A 27,726-nucleotide genomic window follows, 5' to 3' on the forward strand; every position below is an offset into this window, starting at 1 on the left:
CATATGTTTAAAATACACACAACTGCAAAAATTAGTTTTAAAATTAAAATTTTAAAATCGATTAAGAGGTTTTTTTTTATAAGTAAAATAGAATTAATAAGAGTACAAAGGGTATTTTAACCTATTTACACAAAGTACTTTACAGAAATAAATTAAGAAAGTTAATCCAATTCACGTCAACCCAAAAGCTCACCAAAAGAGCGACTTAATTAACTAATATCCAGCAAACTTCTCGTATCCCAGAAAGCTAACAACCAATGTGCAATATTAAGAAAGGCAGGCACTAGGAGAATTAGACCAAGAATAGAAATTATACTTGAAAGAAGGGAATCTAACCCTTAACCATCTCCATGAGCGTAATTGTACCAGATTTAGCATTTCAGAAACAGGAGTTATTTTAGAGCTGAATATGAGATCATTTCTTGCCAGCTAGATGGTCCAAATAACAGATAACCAGATAAGAATCCAACAATTTTGATACTTCGCAGAACAATATCGGAGCCCATAAAATTGTTCCAAGTTTTGCACACAACGATTATGCATAACAAAATTTAATCCTAACCAATTGAAGCACGCCATCCAGAGTTGAAAAGAGACCTCACACTCAAAAAACAAGTGAGAAGTAGTTTCTTCCTTATTCTTACACAAACCACATTCCAACTGTGTTGCTTGCAGAACACCTCTTCTAAACAAATTATCTTTAGTTGGGATTCTATTCAAAATCACCCTCCAAGCGAAAGTTGAAACTTTTGTTGGAGCAATGCTAGTCCATATCCACTGAAATATGACATTAGATGCAAATATTATGTCATTCCTCAAGACCTTATAAGCCAAGCTAACTATATACACATTTTCTGGTGCAACAATCCAGGACCATTTATCTTCATCAGAAACAATGAATTTCAAACCATTGATAACATTAACAAGAGTATTTAGGAGTTGCTGCTCCCAGACCAATAATCTTCTTCTCCAGCTCCATTTCCATTTAGCCACACCCCCCTCCCATTCAGACATTTCAACAATAGAAGCATTTTTATTAATTGCTATTTGATATAATCGACTAAACCTATGAGCTAGAATTCCATGACCCACCCATTTATCCAACCAAAATTTAGTATCTGCCCCGTTTCCAATGACTTTACAGCAATTACTGGACATCCACTCATTACTCACCAAATCCCCTTCTTCAATTCTATTTAAATCTACCCACCACCTTGAACCCTTTGCACCATTCCCATTTGGCAAATGTGAAGTGATGTCGTATAATGATCTAATAACTCTCACCCAAAGACTATTTTTCTCCACTAACATTCTCCAATGCCATTTTCCCAAAAGTGCTAAATTAAAGGCCGACAGATCTTTAATCCCCAACCCACCATGGATTTTGTCTCTACACACAACATCCCAAGCTACCCATTTTATTTTTCTGTTATCTTGATCCGCACCCCATAAAAAAGATTTAAACAAAGACTCAATGGAGGAGATGATACCTTTGGGAGCCTTGAAGAAGGAAAGAAAATATATCAGGATGGAGTGTAAAACGGACTTTAGGAGAGCAATTCTACCACCAAAGGATATAGTTGTACACTTCCATCGAGAGAGACGTTTTTTAACCTTTTCAATGATTGGATGCCAAGTAGAAATCATCATATGATTTGCCCCAATAGGTAACCCATGGTAGGAGAAAGGAGTGGAACCTACCCGACAATGTAAAATAGAAAAACCCTAAACCCTAAAATCGATTAAGAGGTAATTAAGAGATAACTAATCTTAAAAGTGATATGATAATAATTTTATAAATTATGTGAACATTTTTAAAATTGGTTAAATTTTAACTGATTTTAAGAATACTTTTAAGATCAGTTATTTTATGATTGATCTTAAAAGGTATGTCAAACACAGTTTTTAAAATTGATTACAAAAGAATCGATCTTAAAAGTTAGTATACAAGATCAATTTCAATACCTGAACTTAAAAGTTGTGTTAGATATAACTTTTAAGATTAGTCATAAAAGAATCGATCTTAAAAGTACTTTTAAGATCAATTAAAATTTAATCAATCTTAAAAGCACCATAACTATTTATAATGGTCTTCCTTGGTCGTTCTTCCTTGCATGTGTCTCACTTAATCAGTCTCCCCCACTTTGCAAATGCAGTCCCTTGCGCCTCTATCACTCCCCGTCAATTGTTCTCCCTTGCGTGCCTCTCACGCTTGGTCTCTCTCGCTTTATGAATGCAGCCCCTCGCTCACACCTCCTTCGCTCCACATCGATTTTTTTCCCTCACTCAGTCTCCCACGTTCCATGAACGTAGCCCTTTGTGCCTCCGTCACTCCCATCAATCATTCTCCCTCGCTCCACGAATGCAACCCCTCACACGTTTGTTGTTCCCCCTCGGTTGTTCTCCCTCACGCGTGCCTCTTGCTTGGTCTCCTTTACTTCACGAACGCAACTCCTCGCACCTTTATCGCTCCCACTCATTTGTTCTCCCTTGTGTGCACCTCCCTCTCTCGGTCTCCCTTACTCTGTAAATGTTGCCTAAACGTGTGTTCTTCATCTTTGACGATGTTTCACCCGAACGCAACCCTTTGTTAGCCACCATTGTTCATCTTAAAAGTTTGACTTTAAAGATCAATTAATAATTGATCTTAAAAATCTAGCTTTTAAGATTGTCTCTTTTTAAATTGATTCTTTAACCGACCTTAAAATTCAAAAATAACTGATCTTAAAAGTTTTTTTCCACTAGTGATGTGAGTTTGATTTTTATTGTAAATGTGAGATCTTTCTCACGTTTGCTCTGCTTCTTTAGCCTTTGCTGAGAATTCTTCAAATACCTCTTGCTCGAGCATCTTCCAATATTAAACCTCTCACACCTTAGTAGGTTAAGTGAACTCTCCTTATCCTTATTACTCTTGATTGTTTAGTTAAGTAAGGAGTCATTCAGAGAGCGATTTGCTTGAGAGAGCAGGCCTAATTGGATAGTCCATGCGAGAAGTCCCCAAGAAAGCAGGGGTTTATTACTACAATAAAAAGATGGGCATTAGAAAAGCAGAAGGAGAGCGTAGAAGTACTTTATTCCCCCTGGAAAATGACAGACACATATTGAGATTGGCACGAAAAGGTTCACTCTCACTTTGGGGGTATTCGAATTCAGACTTATATATACCAACGATACTCCTTGGGTTATGGGATGAAAGCAGTCATACCAGGTGAATTAGAAGTGACCTCCCTTAGGGACGCTCTAGAATCCAAAATAACAAAAGCATAATGGACAAGGAGTAGGGTTGAGCAACCAAGAAGAGCTACTCGAAAAAAAGTAAAAGACAGGGGGAAGCAAGTGAAAAGGGGAGAAGGAAGAAATGGCAATAAAGTAATCTCTGATAATCAATAAAAGCATATCTACAACAAGCCTTCATCAAGAGTTCAACAACCAAAGCTACTAGGCTAGTCAAGACAACGCAAATTAAAAATTTGAAGTTCATAAATATTGGAGTTCTCTAGACCGAGGTGCTAAGGCTGAAAAGAAAAAAGGCTCGGTCATAGTTGTTGGAATGGACTCGATAACAATGACTAATCATTAGTTAAGCTGGTTAGTAGGGGTAGCTTCAACGACTGAGCTGCTTAGGCTTGGTGTACCAAGAAAATGCATATTCTAAATTGTGAAAGTGGCATCTTTCTTTTAGACTGCCACTTTCTAACTATGTGTCAGCAGCCGCAGTAAGACAAAGGATGTAAGCCTTATTTAGAATGATTAGGCGTAAAGCATCTGTAGGTGGCTTTTTAAGTTCGCCTCAAATCCTAAGGCTCAACCATGGACAAGCGATGGAAACTACCAAGTTGGAGTACGGAATTTCTAGTGGAAGTGAAGTGCGTAGAGATCGGAAAAAATACCAACAACGAAAGCACTTTGTTGGACTGACACTGACACTGAGAGACAAAAGCTAGGGGAGCAAATGGGATTAGATACCCTAGTAGTTCTAGTCATAAACGATAGATACTAGGTGTTGTGCATATCAACCCGTGCAATGTTGTAGCAAACGCGTTAAGTATTCAGCCTAGGGTGTATGTTCGCAAGAATGAAACTCAAAGGAATTGATGGAGGTCTGCATAAGCAGTGGAGCATGTGGTTTAATTCGATTCAAAGTGAAGAACCTTACCAAGGCTTGACATGCCACAAATCCTTTTGAAAGAGAGGTAGTTTGTTAACTGAATTGAATTGTTCGATTGTGGTACTTTTGCTTGCTATTCAAACACATTGTTGAAAGGGAAAGATCGAATTAGCTCTGGTTCAAGAAGCCTAGCCTTCTTAATTTCTTCAGAATTCTACTCAATCCACTTTACTTTACTATGAGTAAGTCAAATCAAAAGTAGTTTTAGGTGCATAAACAAAATAAGTATTAAAAAGAAAATCATTGTTTGAATTTATTTATCAAATTTGAATAACAGAATAGTAAATATAGGTATGATCCAATGAATTAAGTCCATTTACTTTTTGTTAATCTTTCCCTTTTTTGATTTTTAATAACTTTCCACTTTTTAATTATATTAGAATAACTTTCTTTACTTTATTCGAATTCAATAAAATGATAATCAAAATTTCTTAGAATTCGAATTCTGAATTTCATTAAAAAGTGAATAGACAAACTATAAATATTTTTATAAGTGTTTATAGAACCTTTGAGACATGCATGCTCTAATCTTAATGAATTACTTTAGAAAATTAACTTACCTAAACTTCTTTTTTATAAAAAAAAATGGATATCAATTAATTGTCTCTGGATTGATCTATGTACTCGTAGATTATATAAGAATTCAAAATATGGAAAGAAAATTCCTAAAATTTACATGAGAGTGGCACTAATTAATTACCTTCAGAGCTTGGCATATATATGACACATAAAATTAAAGATGTTTTTTATAAATTGGAATTTTAGTCCGGTGTTTTAATTTTTAGCTTCAAAAGGATTCTTTAAGTTTAAGAGTTTTATTTTGATCCTCAAATTATAAACAGTTTTAGTTTTATTCCTTTAAGTGATTTTATTAAACCAAATTGGCTTCTTGAAGTCTTTGTTAGATCAAATTATTCCTTCAAGATTCTTTTTAGAAAAATCAATTCGATTTAATAAAAACACCTTATGGAATCAAAAAAAAAAAATTCAAAGATAAATTGAAGATCAAAGTAATACTTATTGATACTAAAAGTTGCTAACTAGATTCTCCAATAAAAATTAGTCATTGATGAAATCACTAGATACTTTGTACTAATAACAGTTAAAAAATAATACTTGTATTTTTATACTTAGAGACTAAACTAGAAAAATTAAAATAAGGAACGTACTAAAATTCTAATTTAACTTTTTTGAGATAATTAAGATGAAATTAGTCTACTACCGTGCATTCCAGCAAAAATGCAAACGAAACATAACCAAAAATGGTTAAATTTTTAACTTCACGATGAAAATCATTTTGAAAATGTAAATCGTATGCAACACTAAACTATAAAACATGTTGAAATCGTTGCTCATCCATAGAATCTCCGTAGCTCACTAGTACAGTTCGGGTATCCATAACACTTGAAGCCAGGAAAATTGCAACTTGCAAAGGATAATACTAAAACTAATTGATTTAAGGATAAAATGCACCAACCAGACAGTTGTTTTATTACAATAAGACTCATTTGCATATAGTAAATTAAATTAATTTGTTTTTGGGGTGAATTGATCATGTTGTAAAACTTCCATTCTGTTAGCAATGAAGATTTCAAATGTTTCAAGTTAACTATTGAGCCGAAATGTGGCAACTGACAAGGTAAAAGGAATAAAATTTTGAAATTATTACATGATGTGTAATTTAAAATGGGTTTAAAACGTTGATCATATGAAATATAGCCTAATGATGTTGGAATTTTATAGAACTTTAATTAAATACTGATCGATAAAGAATTACATTGGAATTTAACGGTAATCTCACGAGCAATTGATTTATAGTGTGTTTGGTTTTCAGTTTGAGAGAAATAAAAATACGTTCATTTAGAAGTTTCCTCTCACATACTTCTCCGTTTAGTTACCTAGGAATGAGTGTTACCAATAAAACAAACACACACTTAATCACCTTCCTTAATCCAATCACCTTTTTTCCTTACGAGAGCTTTGTTTTCTCTTTAAATGGTTAGAACTTAGAAGAGGAATTGCTTCTTGATTTGGTGTATTGGGAGTCATAATTATACCTCAAGTTTTAACTTGTTGGGATTTCTATTATCTTTTAATGGGCCAAATTGATTTGTGCTCATTAAGCCCATATCAGTTTTCTATTGGCAGTCTAATGACTAACCAAATTAGATCACTATTAGCGATTGAATTCACAACTGAATTTGATTTAGCTATTATTTTAAATTAATTACTGATTTAGCGACTAAACTTGATCGGTGGCAACAACTCGATCACTAAATCCATCGTTAATTGGCATTATTTTAACTTTTTATTTATTCATCATTTAGCAACTGTCTAGAGACCAAAATAAAAGTAATTTAGCGACAAATTATGTATTAATAGATAAAATAACAACCAATCATAATAACAGTTGCAAACAACAAAACATAAAACTTCTCACTCCTTTAATTATTACAATAATTATAGTAAGTGAATTCATTTCGGTCGCTAAATTACAAAATTATTAAAATTTAGTAGTATATTTCTTTTGGTAACAAAAGAAGAATATAAAAGAAATATGATATTTATTTTTATTATAATAATAAATTATTTTATAAAAACTAAAACTTATGACCCTCACTATAAAATCATTTTATTTTTTAAATAATAAGTTATATAATATTAAAATATATAATCGATCATGATGTGTTAAAAAATGAGAAAAAAATACTATAAAAGGAATTTATATAATAATGTTTTCATTTGAATCATTTAAAAATTGTGAATTAATTTGAATAAGTTATACAACGAATTTATTATTTTTTATCTTAATAAATTCAATTTTACTTTACCAAACTTTATATTTTATTTTATTGAATAACTTTGATGGAAACCTACTTTCCAAGAATCTCTTTTGAAGAGATAAGTCCAAGAAGGGTAAAGGTTAAAAACTATGATGGGGGACCACCTTTGAAGGATATAGGACCTTTGAAAAGGTTTATCGTTAGGAGGTTAGAGGAAGCTACTATAGAGATTGTGCTTCTTAGACATTTGCTTACCATAAGCATAGAGTATGTGTTCTTCTCCTAGTTGTTTAGTCCTCTACTGTATAAGTTTGTTTTCCATTCTTCTGTATATAGTAGTTAAGTGTACAGGTTATTTTTTCCCTTATATTTATGGGTGTATTTTTTTGTTTTTAGGTCATGCCTTTACTAATTAGAGGCATGTTCCCTTTTAAAATATGTTCCATTTGACCTTGTATTCTTGGTCATCAAATTTTAGTTTCTAGAGTTTAGTAGTTGGAGTGGAAATAGACATTCTAGTGGTATGGCAAAAGCCATTCTAGGTTATATGGAAATAGCAAAGGCGTGGAAATAGCCAAAAATGATATTGGACTTGTTTTTCTTCTTTTGGCCTAAGGAACTGATTTGGCTTGGTTCAAACTTTATTTGGTTAACCAAAACAACCCAATTCCTTAGATTTTGGTTCAGTTAAGACAAGCCTAAACCATCATGGGCCATCCATCTTAGCTACTTCTTCACCTCTGAGTTACCTCTCCAAACCACCTAGAGACAAGAGGACACTCTTCTCATCCTAAGGTTGATAGTCACTAGAAAAACATAAAGAAAAATAAAAACTAAGAGATAAATTTTTAATAGAGTCTAAGACAAGTAATATCAAATGCTTTAAATATTTAGGGAGAGGACACATAGCCTCCCAATGCCCTACTAGGAAAACTATGATTTTGAAGGGTAATGACATTTATAGTAGTGATAGTACTATACCTTCTTCTTCTTCTTCTAGTGAGGAAGAAGTCATAAACCCTAGTGAAGAAGTCTCTCCATGTGAAGGGACAGATATTAATGTTGAACAAGTTTATCCTTACGATGATGATCTTTTAATGGTTAAAAGGCTTTTTGGGAGCTAACCTTGCCCTACTAGCCTATCACAAAGAGTAAACATCTTCCACACAAGATGTTTAGTTTCCAAAATACCTTGTTCACTAGTTATTGATAGTGACCCGTGCTCTAATTGTTGTAGCACAAGGTTGGTCAACAAACTAGCCTTTACTACCATTCCTTATCCTCACCCTTATAAACTTCAATGGCTTAATAAAGGTGAGGAAACGGAAGTGAACCAACAAGTGGAGGTAAAGTTCTCCATCGCAGATTATAAAGATAAATTTTTATTTGATGTGATCCCTATGGAAGCTTTCCATGTTTTGCTTGGTAAGCCATGACAATTTGACAAGCATACTATACATGATGGCCATACCAACAAAATAACCTTCAGTCATAAAGAAAATAAATTTTATTTCCATCCTTTAGCACCTTCACAAGTGTTTGAGGACCAAAGACAAATGGAAAAGAAAAGAATACACTACTCTTAGAGAAGAGTAAAGAGAATAGTATATCCTCCAAAAATCTTGTGATAAAGCAAATTCACTTTCAATTCCTATTAAAGGAGATTGCAAAAAGACTTTTCTTAAGATCCAAAGAAAAAATATTTTTTAAAAGAAAGAATCCCAAGTTCTTAGTCTAGTGAAAAAGAGGTGGACTTCACCTAGTTCTACTTCTTATGTTACTACTTTGGTGGTGCCCAACAGCCATTGTCTATTTAGGACTCCTACTTTAGTTATTTTAATAAAGCACCCAACCTTTGATTTATATTGTTTGTTAGATACATCTCATGGTGTCCTATTTTCTATTTTTAATCTTAAGGGAAGTTCAAAGTTGTTTGAACTTAACTTAACTACTTCCATTCAAGACAAAATTAGATTATATGAATCTTGTAGACTCTTCTTTACACCCTATCGTATTTTGTATCTAATAAATAATATGATCAAGGGTTATTTATCTAGTTTCCTTGTTATATGCACTTTGTTTTCTTATAGGCATTTAGGTTGCTACATGGGGCACCTTAAACAAGATACCTTAGTTTTTATGAGTACTTCCTTAGTTTGTTAAAGTTTTAGTACCTTCACTTCTTTAGGATTTTGTTTTACACATAAACTACACTATAGTAAGGATCATATCCTCATCCTTAGAGAGTCTATCTTTCCTAGTTTAGGGAACTTTGTTATTATGACTATAGAAGGAATTCCTCATAGGGTGCACTTTGCTCATATATTACATGAATATATCATCTTTAATGCTTGTTCTCCTATTTTTCTTGTAGGTGATGTTGTCTATATGGAAGAACCAGTTGATTTGAGGACAAATCCTTTAGAAGGAGGGATGATGGAAACTTGCTTCCTAAGGATCCCTTTAGAAGAGATAAGTCCCAGAAGGGTGAAGGTTAAAGTCTATTATGGAGGATTGTCCTTGAAAGCCATAGGACCTTTCACAAGGTCTATGGTTAGGAGGTTAGAGGAAGCTACTAAAGAGGTTGTGCTTATTAGACCTTTACTTATCATGAGCATAAAGTATGTATTCTCCTCCTAGTTTCTTAGTTTTCTATTGTATATACTTTGTATCATTTGTTTTCCATTCCTCAGTATATAGTAATTAAGTGTATAGGTTGTTTCAGCCCTTGTATTTAGGGGTCTATGTTTCTTTGGTTTTAGGTCATGCCTTTAAGATTAAGAGGCGTGTTTCTTTTTGAAATGTATTCCATTTGACCTTGTATTCTTGGTCACCAAATTTTAGTTTCTAGAGTTTAGTAGATGGAGTGGAAATAGTCATTCTAATGGTATGGTAATACCCATTGTAGGTGGTGTGGAAATAGCCAAGGTGTGGAAATAGCCAAAAGTGATATTAGGCTTGTTTTTCTTCTCTTGGCCTAAGAAATTGATTTAGCTTGGTTCAATCCTTATTTGGTTACCAAAGAAAACCAAATCCTTGGTATTTAGTTTGACCAAGACAAGCCTAGGCCACCATGGGTCGCCCATCTTGGCTACTTCTTCACCTTGGAGCTACCTCTCCAAACCACCTAGAGACTAGAGGACACTTACTACTTTCTCATTAGTTTTTCTAGATCTAGTTGTCTCCTACATGTCCACATGGCTTGCTTATGATTGGTGGAACTAGATATAAGTGTCTCCTCTTTTTTCCTAAATTTTTAGCTTCCTCTTCAAGCTACCTAACTCTATATATAGGAGTTTTAACCCTTTTTGTAGACACTTTGAGTATTATATAGAATTAGTTGAGTTACCTTTCCCTAATTCCCTCTCACAAAGCTTGTTTCTCTCTTTTAAATTCTTCATTTTCTCTTATCCTTTCTTGAGTGTGGTGAGAAATTGAAAATGCTTATCATTCTTTAACAGTGTGGCGCCACCAAGGAGACTCTCTACTTCATCTTGTTTGGTGAAAATGGCTTATAACATCCATGGAAGCCAAAAAAGAAGCTTAAAGGAGTCCAAGAAGTGAAGATCTTTTCCTTACAAGCTTGAAGCTTGAAGGAGAAGCTACATCAATCTTGTTTCTCCTAGAGTTTCCATCAAGGATGATCATGTTGATGACACACCAAAAGACTATTGATTGCATGTGTATTTGTATTTTATGATATCATATACCTGTTTTGGTTTTTTCTATAAATTATATGGCATATACTTTATTTTTGGATGCTTTTTACTAGTTGGGATTTTGAGGATTATATATATATTATATATGTTAATCACTTTTATTGTAATCAATATTGTTACTAGATATGCATTATCAATTTTAGTGTTATTAGTTTTTTTTGTTTATGATTATTAAGTAGGTTCAAAATTGAAATTAACATAAAAATAAATAAAATAGGGTTGAATGAATATATTTAGTGATTATTTCTTTTGTCCCCAAAAAATAATAATTAAATAAATAAAATTTAGTGACCAAAATTTAGTTGCAAAGAGAAAAAAGATGTGATAACTTAGCGACCAAATTTGCAACAACATATGACTTAAAAAATAGCTACTGAATATAACAACCAAAATAATAATATGAAATAATTATATACTATTAAATTTCATAAAATAGTGATTGATACAAGTGTGTTGATATGTTTCATCAATTAGTAACATAAATTATGACCAAAATAAAAAAAATCATTTTAATTTTTAAAATAAATAACTAAAATATAGCGATCGATTTTGTAATAGATATGTCGGTCGCACAATTGGTCCCTATTACCAAAGTTACCAAAAATGGCAGTGAATAATAATTTATCTTTGTGTGACCAAAAAGTTCGAGCATAAACGAGCAATGTGGTGAAATTCGCTAAATGGCTTTGTGACCAGGGATTTGCAACCACCTTAATTTCATTGCTAAGTTGGCCTCTAAGGTAAATAGCAACTGATTTTGATACTTTAGCGATTAAATTTGGTATCTCTAAATTGACTTTTTTTTAGTGATGTCTTAATATTTAGTCCATCTAAATGAAAATAACTAATATAAGTTATAATATAAAATGTAGTCCAAATTAATTGATTAGGAGTTATAAAATCCTTAATAACTAAGGGTGGCAAATAGATATATGGATCAGATAGTTATTTAAATAGATCATAACGGATTAGATAAAAATAATTCATTAATTTGTTAAATTTTCACTTTAAAATCCAATCCATTTAAAGAAATAAAAACCATCAAATTCATCCATTAACAATTTTTTAATCTTGTGGTACAAATTAAAATAATTATCTTAATTTTCTTTGACTTGAACCCTTGATTTGATCCAAAATCATCTTAATTTGTAGGAAGTTAACTTATAACTTAAGCTTTTAGGATATTTACAAGTTTTTGGATGTTATTTTATAGATGAGAAGGAAAAGGATGGGAAACATTGAAAGAAACGCGTAGAAAGTATGATGAAACATCAAGAGAGAAGAAGAAATTTGGCTAAGTATTAATGTCGAGCATGAAATCCCATGCTTTGCACCAACCTTCTAAACAGTTTAGCTATTTGATTCGTTTTCTCATGCTAAGCGTGAAATTTCACACTTAGTACCACAACTCTAGAGGTCAATTTTGTTATTCTCTGTCTCACACTAAGAGTGAATTTCCATGCGTAGTGCCAAAATGTTGATATGTCATTATTGAGAAGAGATAAAAAGGTTTATAACCTAAAATTGAGGGATTTAGAGACATATCATAAAAGAACATTTCTTAGGGTGTGTGTGAGACAGTTGGAAGAGCTCTCAAGGCTTCAAGATCATGTTTCATCATTTTGTGACTAACCTTACTTGGTAGAATACCCACTAATGTTTTCAGAGTCTTTACACATTTGCCTATGAATTTATTATAACAGTTGTGGCAATAGGTAGGAGTCTTCAACACATGTGATTAGAGATTGTAGTTATATCTAAGAACACTTAAATTTGGATAATAACAAAAACTTCTATAATATGGACTTGCATGAGTTGCTTCTTCATAATCTTCACAATGCAACAACTACAATATTTGTTGTTACATTCTGGATAACATGGAGTGCAACTATCTATGAAGATATCAACTAGGACATATTGAAGATCATCAATCAAATTTAGACTCTCTTTGTGGATATTAGTAACATTCTCTATAAAACCTTGAAGATGAAGAAAATTAGAAGAGTAAAATGGGAACCACCAATTTTTCCAACTATTATATAGAACATCGGCGATAGCTTAGGAGGGAACCCAAGAGGTGTCAAATTTGGAGGTATAATTTATGACCAAAATAAACAATGGGTTTCAAGTTTTTTGGGGTTGTTGTGGAGTCTTTATCAGCCTCAAAATGAGTTGTTGAGTGTCTTTTATAGACTTTAGAAAGCTTGGCATGATGGTATCGCAACCTTAATTGTGAATCAAATTCCCTTAAAACCTTGAAGTTGAAAAGGGAAAATGTCAATGTTTTTCATCCATACCACTTGCTTATAAAGAGGATTCAACACTTTGCTTCTTTAAATTGGATTTTTACCTTTATGCATGTCCTACGAGAAAGCTAATTCATGTGTCAATTTCTTGAAAAAGCATGGTGCTACACATGATAATTTCATCTAAGTTTAGACAAGCAGTTCCCTCAACTTGCATTTGTTTGTTGATGTTGTGTGTATCTTACATATTAGAATGTATTTTTTTTTTTGTCTTTATGTTTTCTAAGCATAAAAAAGGTGTTAGATTCATTTTTCTTATTCTCTCCCCTATCTCTTATCTAAGAAATTTAATGGTAAATTGTTACTATTATGAAATTTTTCTTTTTTCAAATTACTAACTTATACTCCTTAGGGGATAAAGGAAACAAGAAAAGAAAAATAAATCCTTAAATATGTTTTAGTCTCTATTTTTATTTATTAGTAAGAAAGATCACAAGGACAACAACAAAGTTTAAAATTAAGACCTTGTGTATACTATTCCAATCTTTTACCACTAAGTCAATCCAAATAAATAGTTTGAGTACAGTTTCATGTGATTCAGCTTATTCTAAAAAAAATATTTATTTCATTCCATATAGATTTTTAAATTCTTCCAAAGAGTAATGTCTTTAGGGAATTTAAACATGGGGAGCATTTCATCAATGGGTAGTAAGCCAATCACAAAAGTAAACTTGACACTACATCTTAATCCAAAACTTTAAGGCATTAGGTTGATAGGTCATTATCACTTATATATTATTCAAGTGAGTCTCTTTCGCATGGTATGCTTCCCCTTAACTGGAAGTCTTTCTTATCATTTATGAGTATTCAATGGTGACCTTGCACCATTGCTAAGTCCTCGATACTTTAAGAAGACTTTTGATACAATGGAATATTGCTCTTGGAATCACCACTAATTCTATTTGCCAATACTTATTTGAATCAATTCATTTTAATTGTCTTTTTTATTTTAATTTAAAATGAATATAAAATTATTATTTTTATCACATTTTATATCAATAATAAAAGTTTTAAAATATCTAAAATAATAATATTTAAGTATATACATATTTTCAAGTTATATAACTTTATTGATAAATTAATAATAAATAATATAATAAATTTATTATTTTAAATATAAATTAAAAATATATGTAAAAAATTCATTAAGGGCCTTAGGCTGTGGCCTTAATCGCTTTAAGGCAGCAACGGCCCGGGTAATAAATAACAAAATAAAATATATTAATCAAGTTTTTTTAACACCAAATAATTAAGTTATGGAAGATGATTTTAAATTCATATAATTAAATTATTTTAATTAGGTATTTCATTTAATTAGCTAATGTTATAATCATTTTATATAAAAACATATTTACAAAACTTCTATAATTATTTTTTAATATATTATATACAATCATTTTTATTATTTTTAACATTTTTCTTACTCTTTATATCACAATAAGTTAAAATTAATTATTTGAAATGTAAAAATAACATTAAAAGTAATGTGTTAAAAATATATTAAAGATGCTTAAGTAAATTATAATATTTTAAAATGAACACAATATTAAAAATAAATTAGTGAATTGAAAAGTGAGAATGTTAAAAGTATAATAAAATTTACTATTCAATATATATTAAAAATTAAAAAAAAAAAACTTATATTTAATTATCCTATTTTTATATAATTATATTTATTAAAATTATTTTATTTTTTTAGTTATGTTATTCAAAATCATCTTAATTATTTTAACTCTCTAGAATTGATGTTAAAGATCAAAAGAAAATGTTAAGGAACTAAAACTTAATTTTCTTTTATCGCAATCACAAATTAAACGAAATCATGTTTGTATAGAATTAAAACAAATTTAAGCTTAATGTTAAAGAATTCTTGTGAGTTGTTTCTTAACTAATAATTTTTTTGTGTGTTTGGTAACGCTAGCCAAAAGTTTACAATCTAGTCAAGAACTTATAAGTCATAATTTTTTATAAGCATAAATTCAATATAAGAGTTGTAATGTTGAAAACTTATTATAAGCTAATCAATTAAATTAGAAGAATCGAGTAAAATTAGAGATGAAAATAGATCAAACCTTAAATACGAATTTATAACCTAACTTTTTTATAAATAAAAAAAGTTGATTTGCCTTGACCTGTTTAATAAAAATGTCAAGTTTAAGTTTTTAGAAATGTCTATTTATATTATAAAATAAAAGTTAGATTTAGACTTATAAAAAAATTTGTTAAGTTTGATAGGTCAATCTATTTATTTATATAATATAATAAAAAAATTACTATATATATTATTAAAAATATAAAATAAGAGTGTATGTCAATATACATTACTAAGCATAAATTGTCCCTCCAATAAAAAAATGATTCACTTTTTCTCCAATATTTATTTTAAATTAAAATTTAATAATATTGAATAAAATATATTTTAAAAATAAATTTGTTGACCTAATTAACATGGTTAATGTAAATAGACTTTTCAATAGGTTAATAGTTCAAATCACACTTTAAAAGGTCAGATGAAACTTATAAAAAAAAATCTATGAAAGATAAAATGTTAGACTTAAACTTTAATTTTGTAGAAGAGACTCGATCTATATATTTAAAATTTGTCTTAACTTAACTTATTCTTATCTCTAGGTAAAATAAGCAGCAAAAAAAAGAAGTCTGACATTTGTCGCACAAAATGTTGGCCTTCTTAGAAATTTGAAGTTAAAAATATTAATTTCTCATGTTTTTTTTATTATTTAAAAAAATAACATTCCTAAAAAAACATAATTTCCCAAAAAAAAAATTTATATGCAGATTTTTCACCAAATTATTCTCATGAGGGTAGGTAAAAATCTAACATTCCCTGGTTAAAAAAAATGCTTTAATAAAACTATTGTATTGTCTTAATTTGCATAATCAATATATTAAAAAGATTTATTTCTAAGTAATATTTATAAACGTTTTCAAAAATATATTTATAATCAATCAAATATATTTAATCATTTTTAAGTATCATAATTTCTAAGCTTCACGATTTTTAAGAATTATAATTTTTGAGCATAAAAATTTTTTCTTCTATCAAATATTCTTATTGTGATAAATAAGAGAAAAAAAATATATCAATTATTGACTAATGTTTTAAATATCAATTTAGCATTTAATTTATAACATGTGCCGAGGCAAGATATTAAATACATAATTATTAGTATGGGAAAACCATTTAATATATGACTCAATTAGTCAATGAAAATTAATTATGACCGACTTAAATTTTATTTAGAACTTAATGAATATCATTGCGTTGTTTTAATTATATTATACACGATAATATAGATTTCTTTTATTGAATTTTGTTTCACATTTTAGTATTTTTATTTGTTTTAATTTGATTGTTAATTTACAATATCAATATAATATTATATATATTGTTATATTATATTCTTAATTATTATTATTACATTTTTTAATCACCGGTGAGAATCCAAAAGATTTAAATATATAGAAGTTATACAATTTATTTTATGAAATAGTAAATGTTAATTATATTTCTTAAATTACGTGTTAAAATTTTAAATGTCAAATAATATTTTTTTGGTATATAACGTCAAAAAAAAATATAATGGAGAGAGTAATATTTTCTTAATTATAAGGCACGCAATTACATTGTTTTTTTATAAAATATGATATATTTTTTTGATAATTATGTTATTAGTATAAAAAAGTCAATAATTAATCTTTGTCAAGAAACTTGATTGACTACCTTTAATGAAGTTTCTCCTTTCAATCATATTTTCTTCATATATAAGACTAAAAAAAAATTTACTTAAGAAGATCTAATTCAGTACTGTTCAAAATAATATATTAATATAAGATATATATTTTGAGAAGAAGAAATAGATAAATTAATTGATTAATTCATAATATTTATGATATCATGAGATTCTTTTGTATTAATTAACTATATATGCTTCTTAAGCATGATAATTTTTTTAAAAAAATTACTAATATATTGAACTATGACGCCTAATATAATTTCCAACAATACTGAGATCCATGAGCAAGGAGCTGACGTCATATTTTTTTAAAATCAGTTTTCCTCTCTCAAATTGAATGTCTATGGACCTATAGAGAAATTTTAAAATACTTAAATCAATCTTCAAAAAAATAAAAAAACTTAAGCACCACATACATTTTATTTAAAATAAAATGTGACTTAAGAACTTTTTCACTTGTGTTGATATTAATTCAATCATAATTATTTTTCTAAATTCATAAAATTATATATATATATATATATATATATATATATATATATATATATATAGGAGGGTTCAAACGACACCGGTGTAACTTTTACTAAGTGTTACACCGCTTAATAACTTTATATTAAATGTGAATTTTGAAAATCCAACCGTTAGATTGAAAGTTCATATCTCTTAGATCATATATATCAAACTTTATATTAATTTAAGATGATTTGATACTTCATTCTTATAAAATAAAATTGACGTAATATATACATTTCAAAATATACTAAAATATGAACATTTTGATTACCTTCAAGTTGTTGTTCAATTTTAACAAAATTTGACATATATGATCTAAGAGATATGAACTTTCAATCTAACAGTTGGATTTTCAAAATTTACATTTAATATAAAGTTATTGAGCGATGTAACACTTAGTAAAAGTTACACCGATGTCGTTTGAACCCTCCTCATATATATATATATATATATATATATATATATATATATATATATATATATATATATATATATATATATATATATATATATATATGTGTGTGTGTGTGTGTGTGTTTGTGTAAAAACACTTATGGTGTGTTTAGATGAGGAATTTTACAAATTCAAGGAATTTTAAATTCTTGGTATTTGAATTACTTTGATTTCAATTTCTATCATTCTTAAAATATTTTGTTTGGATAAGTCAATTCAAATTTCTCAAATTTTAAATTGTTAGGTTGGATATGATAATTTGATTCTATCATGATAAAATTGATTTTTAAAATATATTTATATGTTGAGATTTTTAAATTAAATTTTATAAAAACAAATATTTGCTAATTTTTAAATATTTAATAATTTTAAAAATTAATATTAGATAATATTTAATAATTTTAAAAATATTTTTGAATATCCAATAATTAAAAACATGAAGAGATAAGAGATAAGATAAAATATATAAGTGAAATAAGAAGAAAAAAATATGAGGAATTTCAAATTCTTACTCTTTTGGGAGAATTTGAAATTCTACTATTTCAAGGAATTTCACAAATGCTTGAATTTCAAATTCCTTATAAATTCCTCATCCAAACAAGGTATTTCACCTCAAAAAATTTGAAATTCTTCAAATAAATAAATTACTCTATTTAAATTCTCCATCCAAACACACTATTAAACTTTTAAATGATGTGTTATTTTTTACATGACTCAAGTGTATGACTTTATTTAAACGAATCTTAGTCTAATTACTCAAAATAAAAACTTGTCGGATGGATTCTAAGAGATAGGTTGCCAACTATTTTTTTTTTTCATAACTTGCTGAATATAAAAGTTAGTATTATAATCTAATTGCTTATTGTGGATATTGTGTTTTTCACATTGATCTCTAAAATAGGGAAAATGTGAACTACCTGATTAGAAACATCTTTTCTTCTTTAACGAGTTCCTGATTAAAACATCTAACCTCGTCCATTTTCATTAGGGAAAATTGCCAACCAGTTTTAAACTCAAGCCATATTAATATTCGGTAAATGGTTATACTAAACTAAAACAAACATAACATGGGGTTATCATTACTTAAATTATTATTGCCATATTGACATAAAGTTGATAAAATTTCTTGATTTGTTTGAAAAGATTCAATTTAAATAATTGTCTTTCACAGAACACTTGTGAACAAAGAACGCTAACAACTGTCTTGACATTGTTCAAGAAATCAAAAATGAAGTCTTATTCGTGCACCCTGTTAATGTGATTTCTAACACATTGCTACCATAATTTTCAATAGAAGTTTTTATTTATTACGCCTTCCAACTCATAATTCACAACAGAAAATTACTAATAGAACAAATTTCTACGATTAAAAGACTTTTTTGACAACTTGTTTTTACAAAGAAAATAAACCGTAATTGTTAAACTGGATTCCTTAATGAGCAACTTTGATTTGTAACAAAGAATGCACCCAAATTTGAGTACAATACATGACATGAAATTCTGGATTGAGTTAAAATTTGAGTACCTCATAATTTGTAGTCTACCCTGGATTTAAAGCTTACCAAACCCAGATAGCCTTAAATGAGCTTTTGGTGATTAACATGTAAACAAAGAAAAATGTGTACAAAGCATGACATAACTAAACAAAAAGCAGTTGTACTTTCTTTAGACAAAGGAATAAGTAATCAAGCTTTCTCACAATCCTATAACTACGTTGTTGGGAACTGTATAAATGTCAATGGAGCAGAACAGAAACTTAGCTAGCTAGGATAAGAAAAATCACAGCAAAAACTCCCAGGAGCAATGTGAAAAGGTTCAAGCTATGTCCCAAGGTAGAAGCTGCAGAAAACTGAGAATTTGTCCTGCAGGTAAAAACAAAGTAAACTTTAGGAGAGAAGACAAAGGAACTAAACCAAAGTCAATAATGTAGCATGGGATATATGGTACTTCTGCAAGTATTTGAGGGGACCACAATATAGAACATTTTCCGGCGGAGCCATCTCCGTATCACCGTTTTCTTCCGGATTGACGATCCTCAGATAAGTTTCTTGGCCTAGGTACCACCTGTCCAGGTTTTCTGCTCTCAGGTTCCATGATCCAACGTTGTCCAGCGATATAAGGATCGCTGTCCATCCTCCAGGAAAAACCTGTTTGGTGGTAAGTAAATATGCTAAGAATCATTTCCCCTATGCCTCAGCTAGCAGGTGAAAAACATACAGAATTCTTAAAACACTTAAACAAGTTTTAAATTCAACCTATTTGACTAGAAATCAAGCATATTTTCAGTTTCTGACAATCTCACACCAAGTCTTTAGCCATCAAAGTTTAAAGCTTTCATGAATTCGGAAATTTTCATCATAAATTCACATGAAAAGTTGTAGTGTAGATAGTCCAATCCCATCATCATCACCCTTTTACATTTAGAGCGACAATTTCTTACCTGAGTTGTACAGCGAGATATTGCATCCCACTTGTTATAAGAACCTCTAGAATTTTCTGTCCAATCACCATAGTCCATCCTGAATTCAAGAAACCAATTTATGACCTGTGATCACAAACAATATTGTACTCTAAAGACAAAAGGAAGGAAAAGGGATTCTTACCCTACTACAAAAAAGGAGTAACCATCCAAATGGAAGTTTTGAATAGTGGTGTCATTGTTTTGCAATATAATCTCAATGAAACCCTTGTATGTAGCATTAATAATTGATCTGTCAATTATTGGTGTTCTGTTCATTGGCTTGCTTGGAAAATCAAGCTTATATGTTCCTTTCAAGCTGTGATTGTCGGCAAGCCGGAATGGAACGTCGGGCTTGTGAAATGAGATCCCATTAATAGTAGCTCGATTAGAGCCATTAATTGGCACCAGCGATGTAGCCTTTAGCAAATAAGTATCAGTTATATTGATGGAGCCATAGTGAAAGGATCCCTGAGGATTAGGACGGGCACCACTAGCAGTAGTATTTTGCCTGCTCAATAGCATCATATAGAGAATTCAGTACATAATAGTCAACTTATATGTGAAATCATCAAAAATAATGAACAAAACACAAACCGAAATGGTTGTCTTCTAAATTTAATTATTTAAGTCATATAATACAATGTAACAATCTTCTATGATCTTTCATAATAAACTATTTCAGATGCTTTTGGCAAAACTATTCCAATTTATAATTTTTCACTTCATTGTACAAGGTGAGTTACCACCTAGCTCCCGAAACAGCCTTCAATTTAGAAAAAAGGTGAGACGTTAAATGAGGTATATAATTATTAAGACCAACATATAGATTTAAATGATGCTCTTCACTTATTTACACCTATAGCAAATTGCACTAATCTACGCTGATCTATTATAAAACAAGTTGAATTATCACTGAATTCCTATGACTGGTTACAACTGTGAACCTCATTTACAATGACTATCACCGAGCAATCACTTAAGTTAGATTGAATACCATATAAACAAAATAAAATGTTCCCTTTACAAGGAAAGATAAGATAGATAAAACAAAGGAAAAATAGTTCAAAGCATAATGAAACATTGAATTCCAATTCCTTTAATAAAATCGTCTGATATCAAATTCTGAGTGACAAACCTGATACTTCTTGCTTGGTTCATTGAAGCTGTCTTGTCATAAAAATCATCTGGTGGGGGAGGAAGAGGACCACTGGCTGAACCCTTGGAATTTGAATAGTGTAAAATTGCGACACCTGTAACCTTCTCCCACAATGATTCATTCACAAACCTGGCACTTGCAACAATATAGTAGTCTGTACTAGCATTCTGGTCAGTAGAAAGCAGAAAAGAGTAAGACTGGCCAGCATGAATATCGAAACTGGTGAAATTCGTTTGAGTTGTGTAATGCCCCTCTGTCTCCACCAACAGTAGATTATGGTTTTGAATTCGGAAATTCAAAGAAGTCGAAATGCCCACATTGTTGACACGAATTCGATAAGTCTTGCCTGCCAAGTAATTTGTACTTTCAGTCAATACTCAACTGTTATCAAGGGAAATGCTAGATAAAAGGCTATGATAACATATCAAAAGGGGGAAAATAACTTGACATGGGGTTTTACGAAATCCATGAAGCCAGGGAGTGCCCAATCTATATTACCATGCTTTAAAGCACCATTAATCACAGCAGACTTCAAAATCATTACTAGTACTCACAATATGGTTATCTTCCAAAAATAGGGACCCAGAATACTATAGCTCAGTTAAAAAGAGGAAGCAAAAAAATATACATTCCCCATGCTAACAGAATCATACAATAATCAAAATCAGGAAATGAAAATGCAAATGATCATGATCCTTTGAGACAGTGTAAATAAGATCATGTTACAGAGAGGAAAGGACTATTCAAACAAAACAGCTTAATAAACCAGTGGAAACAATGAAAAGCAAATTCTCTATAGTAAGTACAGACAAAAAAAGGAAATGGTTTAGATGATTAATGCATGCTGGAAGGATCTCCACGAAAATGAGGAGATAAAACACACAAGCTTCATCATTGAACTAATGATATACCTTTGAGAGAGTAAAATATAAAAGTCCGTTCCCTTAATAAAAGCAGTGAAAATAATACCTGGATCAACGGTAATTGTTTCATAATTGATGCCACTAGGAACAAGAGTAGCATTGTACTGGTAAGGTCCCTTCCCATTGATAAGAACACCATCTGGTATTCCAAGGTCTTTTCCACTATCAAGCGTTGCTCTTAGAGCCTACACTTTCAAATATGTATGCACAATAGAATTAAATATAAATATATATATACACACATCACAATGCACCCCATCTCCAATATTCACAAAAGAAAGATTAACATAAGACAATTACTAACCGTGTGGTTTTGAGTATACCAATCACCAATCATTATAAAAATATCACCATCTGGCTGTGCAAAAGGAATTGGGATAACTTCCCTATTATTGATAACAAAGGGGCCAAAACCACCAGAGGCTCTTTGCAAATTAAGAGTAGGGAAGTAAAAGAAACTCCCAATTTGATCCTTGACTTGAAACTGATATGTCCAATTCCATTTGGAAGGAATTGGACAATTTGTGCCAAGGACTCCATCTTGCCATGAATTTCGCCGCATTTGAACCCCAGACCTACCACAACCTCCATTAGGCATAAATTAATTGAATTGCAAGCGCATGAACAAATGAAATACAAAGTGAAAAGTAACACAATATAACACTTGAACCAACCATGTCATGAGAAGCTCTTCATCCAATTCATTGAACACATTCACAACTAGATGGTTATTGGTTGTAACATTGATGAGAGGTCCTGGAAACTTCCCGTTGATAGCTATGACCTGCAATCATGTTTTTCCAACACTTAAATCAACCAAACTCTGTTATAAATCATATTACACCAATGACTTGAAGTAAAAAAAACAAAAACAAAAACAAAAACAAAATAAAAACAAAAAACAAAAGAGAAAAATGTGTTTTAGGTTTCTTCATATTCGGTCAAAATTGGTCTTAACCCCGATTCTTTGAAAAACATGCTTTTGGTTTTTGTACCTTTGATAGTTGTGGCAAGGGATGAAATTCACCAAATAGTAAAAAAGAAATATATGATTACTAAAAAATCGTTTTTAAAGTATAGGAACTAAGACCAATTTTGACCCAAAATTGAGAGAACTAAAACATGCATTGCCGTAAAATAAAATTACTGAAAATTAATTTAAAAAAGAAAAAAACTAGAAATTTACATTTAACTACAAGAAAATGAGAAACTAACATAAAAGTCGGGGGGAGGGGAACTCCAAAAACCATGTGTAAAATCTGACAAATTTCCATTAAAATACCACAAGGTCACACCTCAACCTCTCCATCAATTTCAATCTTCACACAGATAGTGTAGAGCCCCTGAACAACCTAATAGCTTTTTTTATTATAGACTTTTTCAAAAAAGCGACTTTGCAAGAAAAGAACAATGAGTAAAACCAAAATTAAAAAAAAAATGATCAAATAAACAGAGCACTGACCCATTTTGTACTTTAGCAGCAACCTAATTCAAAATACTGATTTCGAATGCATCCTCAACATCTAACAAATACTAACACACAAAAAAAAAAAAAAAAAAAAAAAAAAAAAAAAAAAACTGAGAGAGAACAAAAGAAAACAGAAGCGACTTTGCAAGAAAAGAACAATGAGTAAAACCAAGATTAAAAATAAAAACTTGATCAAATAAACGGAGCATTTGACCCATTCTGTAACTTAGCAGCAACCTAATTCAAAATACTGAATTCGAATGCATACTCAACATCAAACATGTACCAACACAAAAGAAAGAAAAAAAAAAAAAAACTTGAGAGAAAACAAAAGCAACCCAGAAAAACCCTTTTGAGAAAGAAGTCAAAGAACTGATTTTTAATAACTTTGAGCATGAAGTAGAGTGACCCAAATGGAAAAAGCAAGCGAGATGAATAAGAAACCTGTTGAGGAAGACCGAGGGGTGAAACAGTGGTGTAGGAAACGCGAAGTTCAGTGGAAAGAGTTGGGTCGCCAGCAAAAGAGAGTCTTGAAAACAGAGCAATGTGCAGCAACAGAGAGAGAAGCACCTTCATGGTTTTCAAAGGTGTGTACGCAGAACAACAAAACGTTAATACCTATGAAAAACGATTAAGAATATGATACTCCACTATATGTTATGAATATGAAAGTTTCTGGGTATTTACAATTTACAAAATCAAAGAGAGAGAGAGAGAAAGAGAAGAGGAAACGGCTATTTGCATTTCTATAGCATGGCCTGGGCTGTAATAAGAGAAATAAATAAATTGATATTTCTGTGATACAGTGCAACTACGACAGAGTGGACCTTAATTAATGAATTATTTTATATTTTTATTCCTTTTTTTAATTAAAAATTATACTTTATACTTTTATTTTATTTTTTTTAATTCATCTTAATCAGTTTAAAAAAAATTTATTTTTTATATTTAAATCAATTTAATTTTTTTAAATAATGATTATTTTTAATATTATGACACGATTTTAAATATTTTTTTACTAATTCAAATATTATAATATCATATTTACTTTACAAAATTATGAAAGTCGATTACATTCTAATTTTAAAAGATTATAAACATGTAAAAATTATGTTAAAAATATATCTCACAAATAAAGTAATATGACATTAGGAGATTCAAAATTGTTTCTTAGATTTAAAATCGATCATTATTTTAAAATGATTAGATATATCTAAATTTAGGTGATAAAGAAAAAAAATTAAAATAAAAGATCAGAATAAATATAAAATAAAATAAAATCACCAGTATAATTTATCCTTTTTATAGTAATAGGATTTTATCATATTTATGTACATTTTTTATTTATACTTTTTACTTTTTTACTAATACCATGTAGAAAAAACAGCAGAATTTTGTCAATAGGTCCTTCGTTTCGGAATAAAACTTTTTAAAGTAACATTATTTCCTCTTCTAAATTTTCTTAATACTTTATAGAAAGATATTAAATGAAAAATATCTTGAAATTTAAAATTTTTATCATTTTTCTTATTCGGTAAGTAAGAGAATTAATGGAAAAAAAAGTTATAGAAAAATTTAAAATATTCAAACTTTGACCCTCATACCTAAAGAGAATGTGTAAGAATTTGTACCAAAAACCAATTTATCCTCATTCAATAATTTATTTAATATTAATTTCTAAATATATTATTTCTTTCATCCGACAATGATTACAGTGTTAAGTTGTTATACATAATTTAAAGAAAATAATAAATATATTACTTTTTATATAATTTACTAAATAACTTACTTTTTGAATAAATATATTATATTAAAATTATAATTATTATGCGATGAAATATTATTTACACGTTAAAAAAATATATCATTTAAAAATAAATTCTCAAATTTTCTTAAATTTGATATAGATAATTATATAGAAAATACCAATTTAAATTGATATTGGAATTTATAAGATACATCACAAAACGAAAATAATATTTATTTATATATATATATGAGGAGGGTTCAAATGACATCGATATAATTTTTATTAAGTATTATCGTTCAATAAATTTATGTTAAATATGAATTTTGTAAATTTAATTGGTGTAATACTGAGTAAAAATTACAAAAGTATCGTTTGAACACTCTATATATATATATATATATATATATATATATATATATATATATATATATATATATAAATTTATCTCATTTTTAAAATAAACATTTGGAAGAATAATGATTTCTCAATCACTTAAGTAATCTTTATTCATCTACATGTTAATTAAAGAATTTTCTTCCCTGTATATTTTTTTACAAAACAAGGAAAGAATCGCTCAAGTCTTCTTATTACATAAAATATCACAACAGATTTCTCTTTGATTTCCTTTCTATTATTACTTATTTGACAGATAAAAATGGCAACAAAAAAGACCCAAATTAATTTAATTTTAATTCATTGAATTATTTGAGTATGCGTTATAGTATTTTTCTCTAGTAAGTTGTAAGTTAAAGTCTCATAATAAGAAGAAGAAAACAGGAATATTTACATAATAATTAAAAACGTACTTTGGGTATCAAAAAAATAACCAAAATATGTATATTTATGATATCGAAAGAAAAAAAAAATGAATATCTTCTTAAAAATTGTGGGGTATGATTGGTTGAAAAAATATTTTATTTTTCATAATTAGCAATAAAAACATAGCATAAAAATTTATATAACTATCAATCATTTATAAATTAAAAAAAACGTGTTTTTTTAAACCGATAATATTTTTATAAGTAATTAATTAGTGTAGGTGATACATATTTTATTCCTTTTATAAAAACTAGCAGGAAAAAGGCATTCCGTGCCTGTATTGTATTAAAAAAATGAAAAGTTACTATAAAAAAGTAACAATTATTAAAAATAAATAAAAAAATAAAATGATCCATGTAAAAATAAAAATTAAAAGTAATTATTGAAATTAGTATTTCTTATATATTAGTATAAATTCATTAATTTCAAATTCTTAAATTTGATTAATAAATATTTTTTTTAATTTTTAAAATAAAAGGGTATAATGGTCAAATAAAAATGGAGACCAAGGTGATTACCAAAAAAAGTGTATTTCCTTATATATTAGTATATATTTGAATTAAAAATGTAAACATGAAAAATAATTCGAACTATAAAAAGTAATTTTACGTGTATATTCTTAATTTATGTATGTATAGTTGTTACAAATGAATTTTGATTTTTAAAAAATGTGTAACCGTGTGAAAAACGTAGGCGTGAAAGTGATGACACGAAACGGTTATCCACGTCAGCACTCAATTTTCAACGTTTTCGGATTGTGAAGAAAAGGGTCCACATTCATACATTCATAGCTTTTGGCCCCACTTCAGAATCTAAATATGGTAATATATTAATGTTAATTTATTTCCTATATATATATATACACTACTTTCTTTTCAGAATTAAAGAACACTATATCATAAACTACAAAATTTGATGGGTGTAATACAAGAGCTTATTTCAGAAAATAAATATTAGTATTTTTTATTTTTTCAGACATTGTTCAATTTATTTCTTCTTTTTTTTTTTTGCAATTTTCTGTATTTTTAATTTTTAAAAAATTTTCAGAATTGAAATAAGGGTTTGAAAATCATGATGTGTATAATATAAGTCGTGTTTAAAAATATGACTTCTGTTTTATATATTTTTTTTTTAAAAAAAATTAGAAGTCGTGTTTTTTAAATACGAGTTATTTGTTTTTTAAAAAAATTAAATTAAAATTTAAAAGTGTTTGCATTCACGATTTTTTATTTTTTTTTAAATATGATAAGTCTTAATTAGAATAAATTTTTTAAAAAACGTCAAGTGCAAGCCGTATATAAACACGAATTATGTGGTTATACATACGACTTTAAAAAAATTATTTAAAAAATTATGAACTTTTTTACATAAATTTTTTTAAATAATTTTTAAATTAATGTGTAATACTACAATGCATAATATTAATGATTAATCTTTTAAATTATCTTTTAA

At 29.0% G+C, this 27,726-nt stretch overlaps 1 protein-coding gene and 1 non-coding gene across 3 annotated transcripts; one reads left to right on the forward strand and one right to left on the reverse strand.

The window, feature by feature from the left end:
- The first annotated feature begins 3,757 nt into the window (after nucleotides 1-3,757).
- On the forward strand, nucleotides 3,758-4,056 carry LOC145952945 (18S ribosomal RNA). The gene has a single exon (XR_014430450.1). It is a non-coding gene; the product is annotated as an 18S ribosomal RNA (ribosomal RNA).
- A 15,114-nt stretch (nucleotides 4,057-19,170) lies between these two features.
- Nucleotides 19,171-24,463, reverse strand: SKS1 (SKU5 similar 1). Of its 2 annotated transcripts, none has more exons than XM_020383408.3 (9): nucleotides 24,150-24,463; nucleotides 22,912-23,021; nucleotides 22,542-22,812; nucleotides 22,284-22,422; nucleotides 21,294-21,660; nucleotides 20,301-20,666; nucleotides 20,138-20,216; nucleotides 19,645-19,844; nucleotides 19,171-19,559 (listed from the first exon to the last, which is right to left on the reverse strand). In XM_020383408.3, the coding sequence occupies exons 1-9, from the start codon at nucleotides 24,279-24,281 to the stop codon at nucleotides 19,454-19,456; spliced, it is 1,770 nt and encodes a 589-aa protein (XP_020238997.1). In that variant the 5' UTR covers nucleotides 24,282-24,463; the 3' UTR covers nucleotides 19,171-19,453. The 2 variants fall into 2 exon arrangements, with proteins under 2 accessions (XP_020238997.1, XP_029124586.1); XM_029268753.2 differs by lacking the exon at nucleotides 24,150-24,463 and adding an exon at nucleotides 23,453-23,473.
- Between the last annotated feature and the right edge of the window lie 3,263 nt (nucleotides 24,464-27,726).

This window comes from Cajanus cajan, chromosome 10 (assembly GCF_000230855.2).
Source record: "Cajanus cajan strain Asha chromosome 10, NIPB_CcT2T_4, whole genome shotgun sequence".
Lineage (NCBI taxonomy): Eukaryota > Viridiplantae > Streptophyta > Magnoliopsida > Fabales > Fabaceae > Cajanus > Cajanus cajan.

What these genes read in the sequence shown, in the direction of transcription:
- SKS1 (XM_020383408.3), bottom strand. Translation starts at nt 24,281, where the DNA reads ATGAAGGTGCTTCTCTCTCTGTTGCTGCACATTGCTCTGTTTTCAAGA. An exon ending in GGTATACTCAAAACCACACG is followed by an intron (nt 22,423 to 22,541) that starts GTTAGTAATTGT and finishes TTGAAAGTGTAG; the next exon opens with GCTCTAAGAGCAACGCTTGA. An exon ending in CCCCTCAAATACTTGCAGAA is followed by an intron (nt 19,560 to 19,644) that starts GTACCATATATC and finishes TTTTACCTGCAG; the next exon opens with GACAAATTCTCAGTTTTCTG.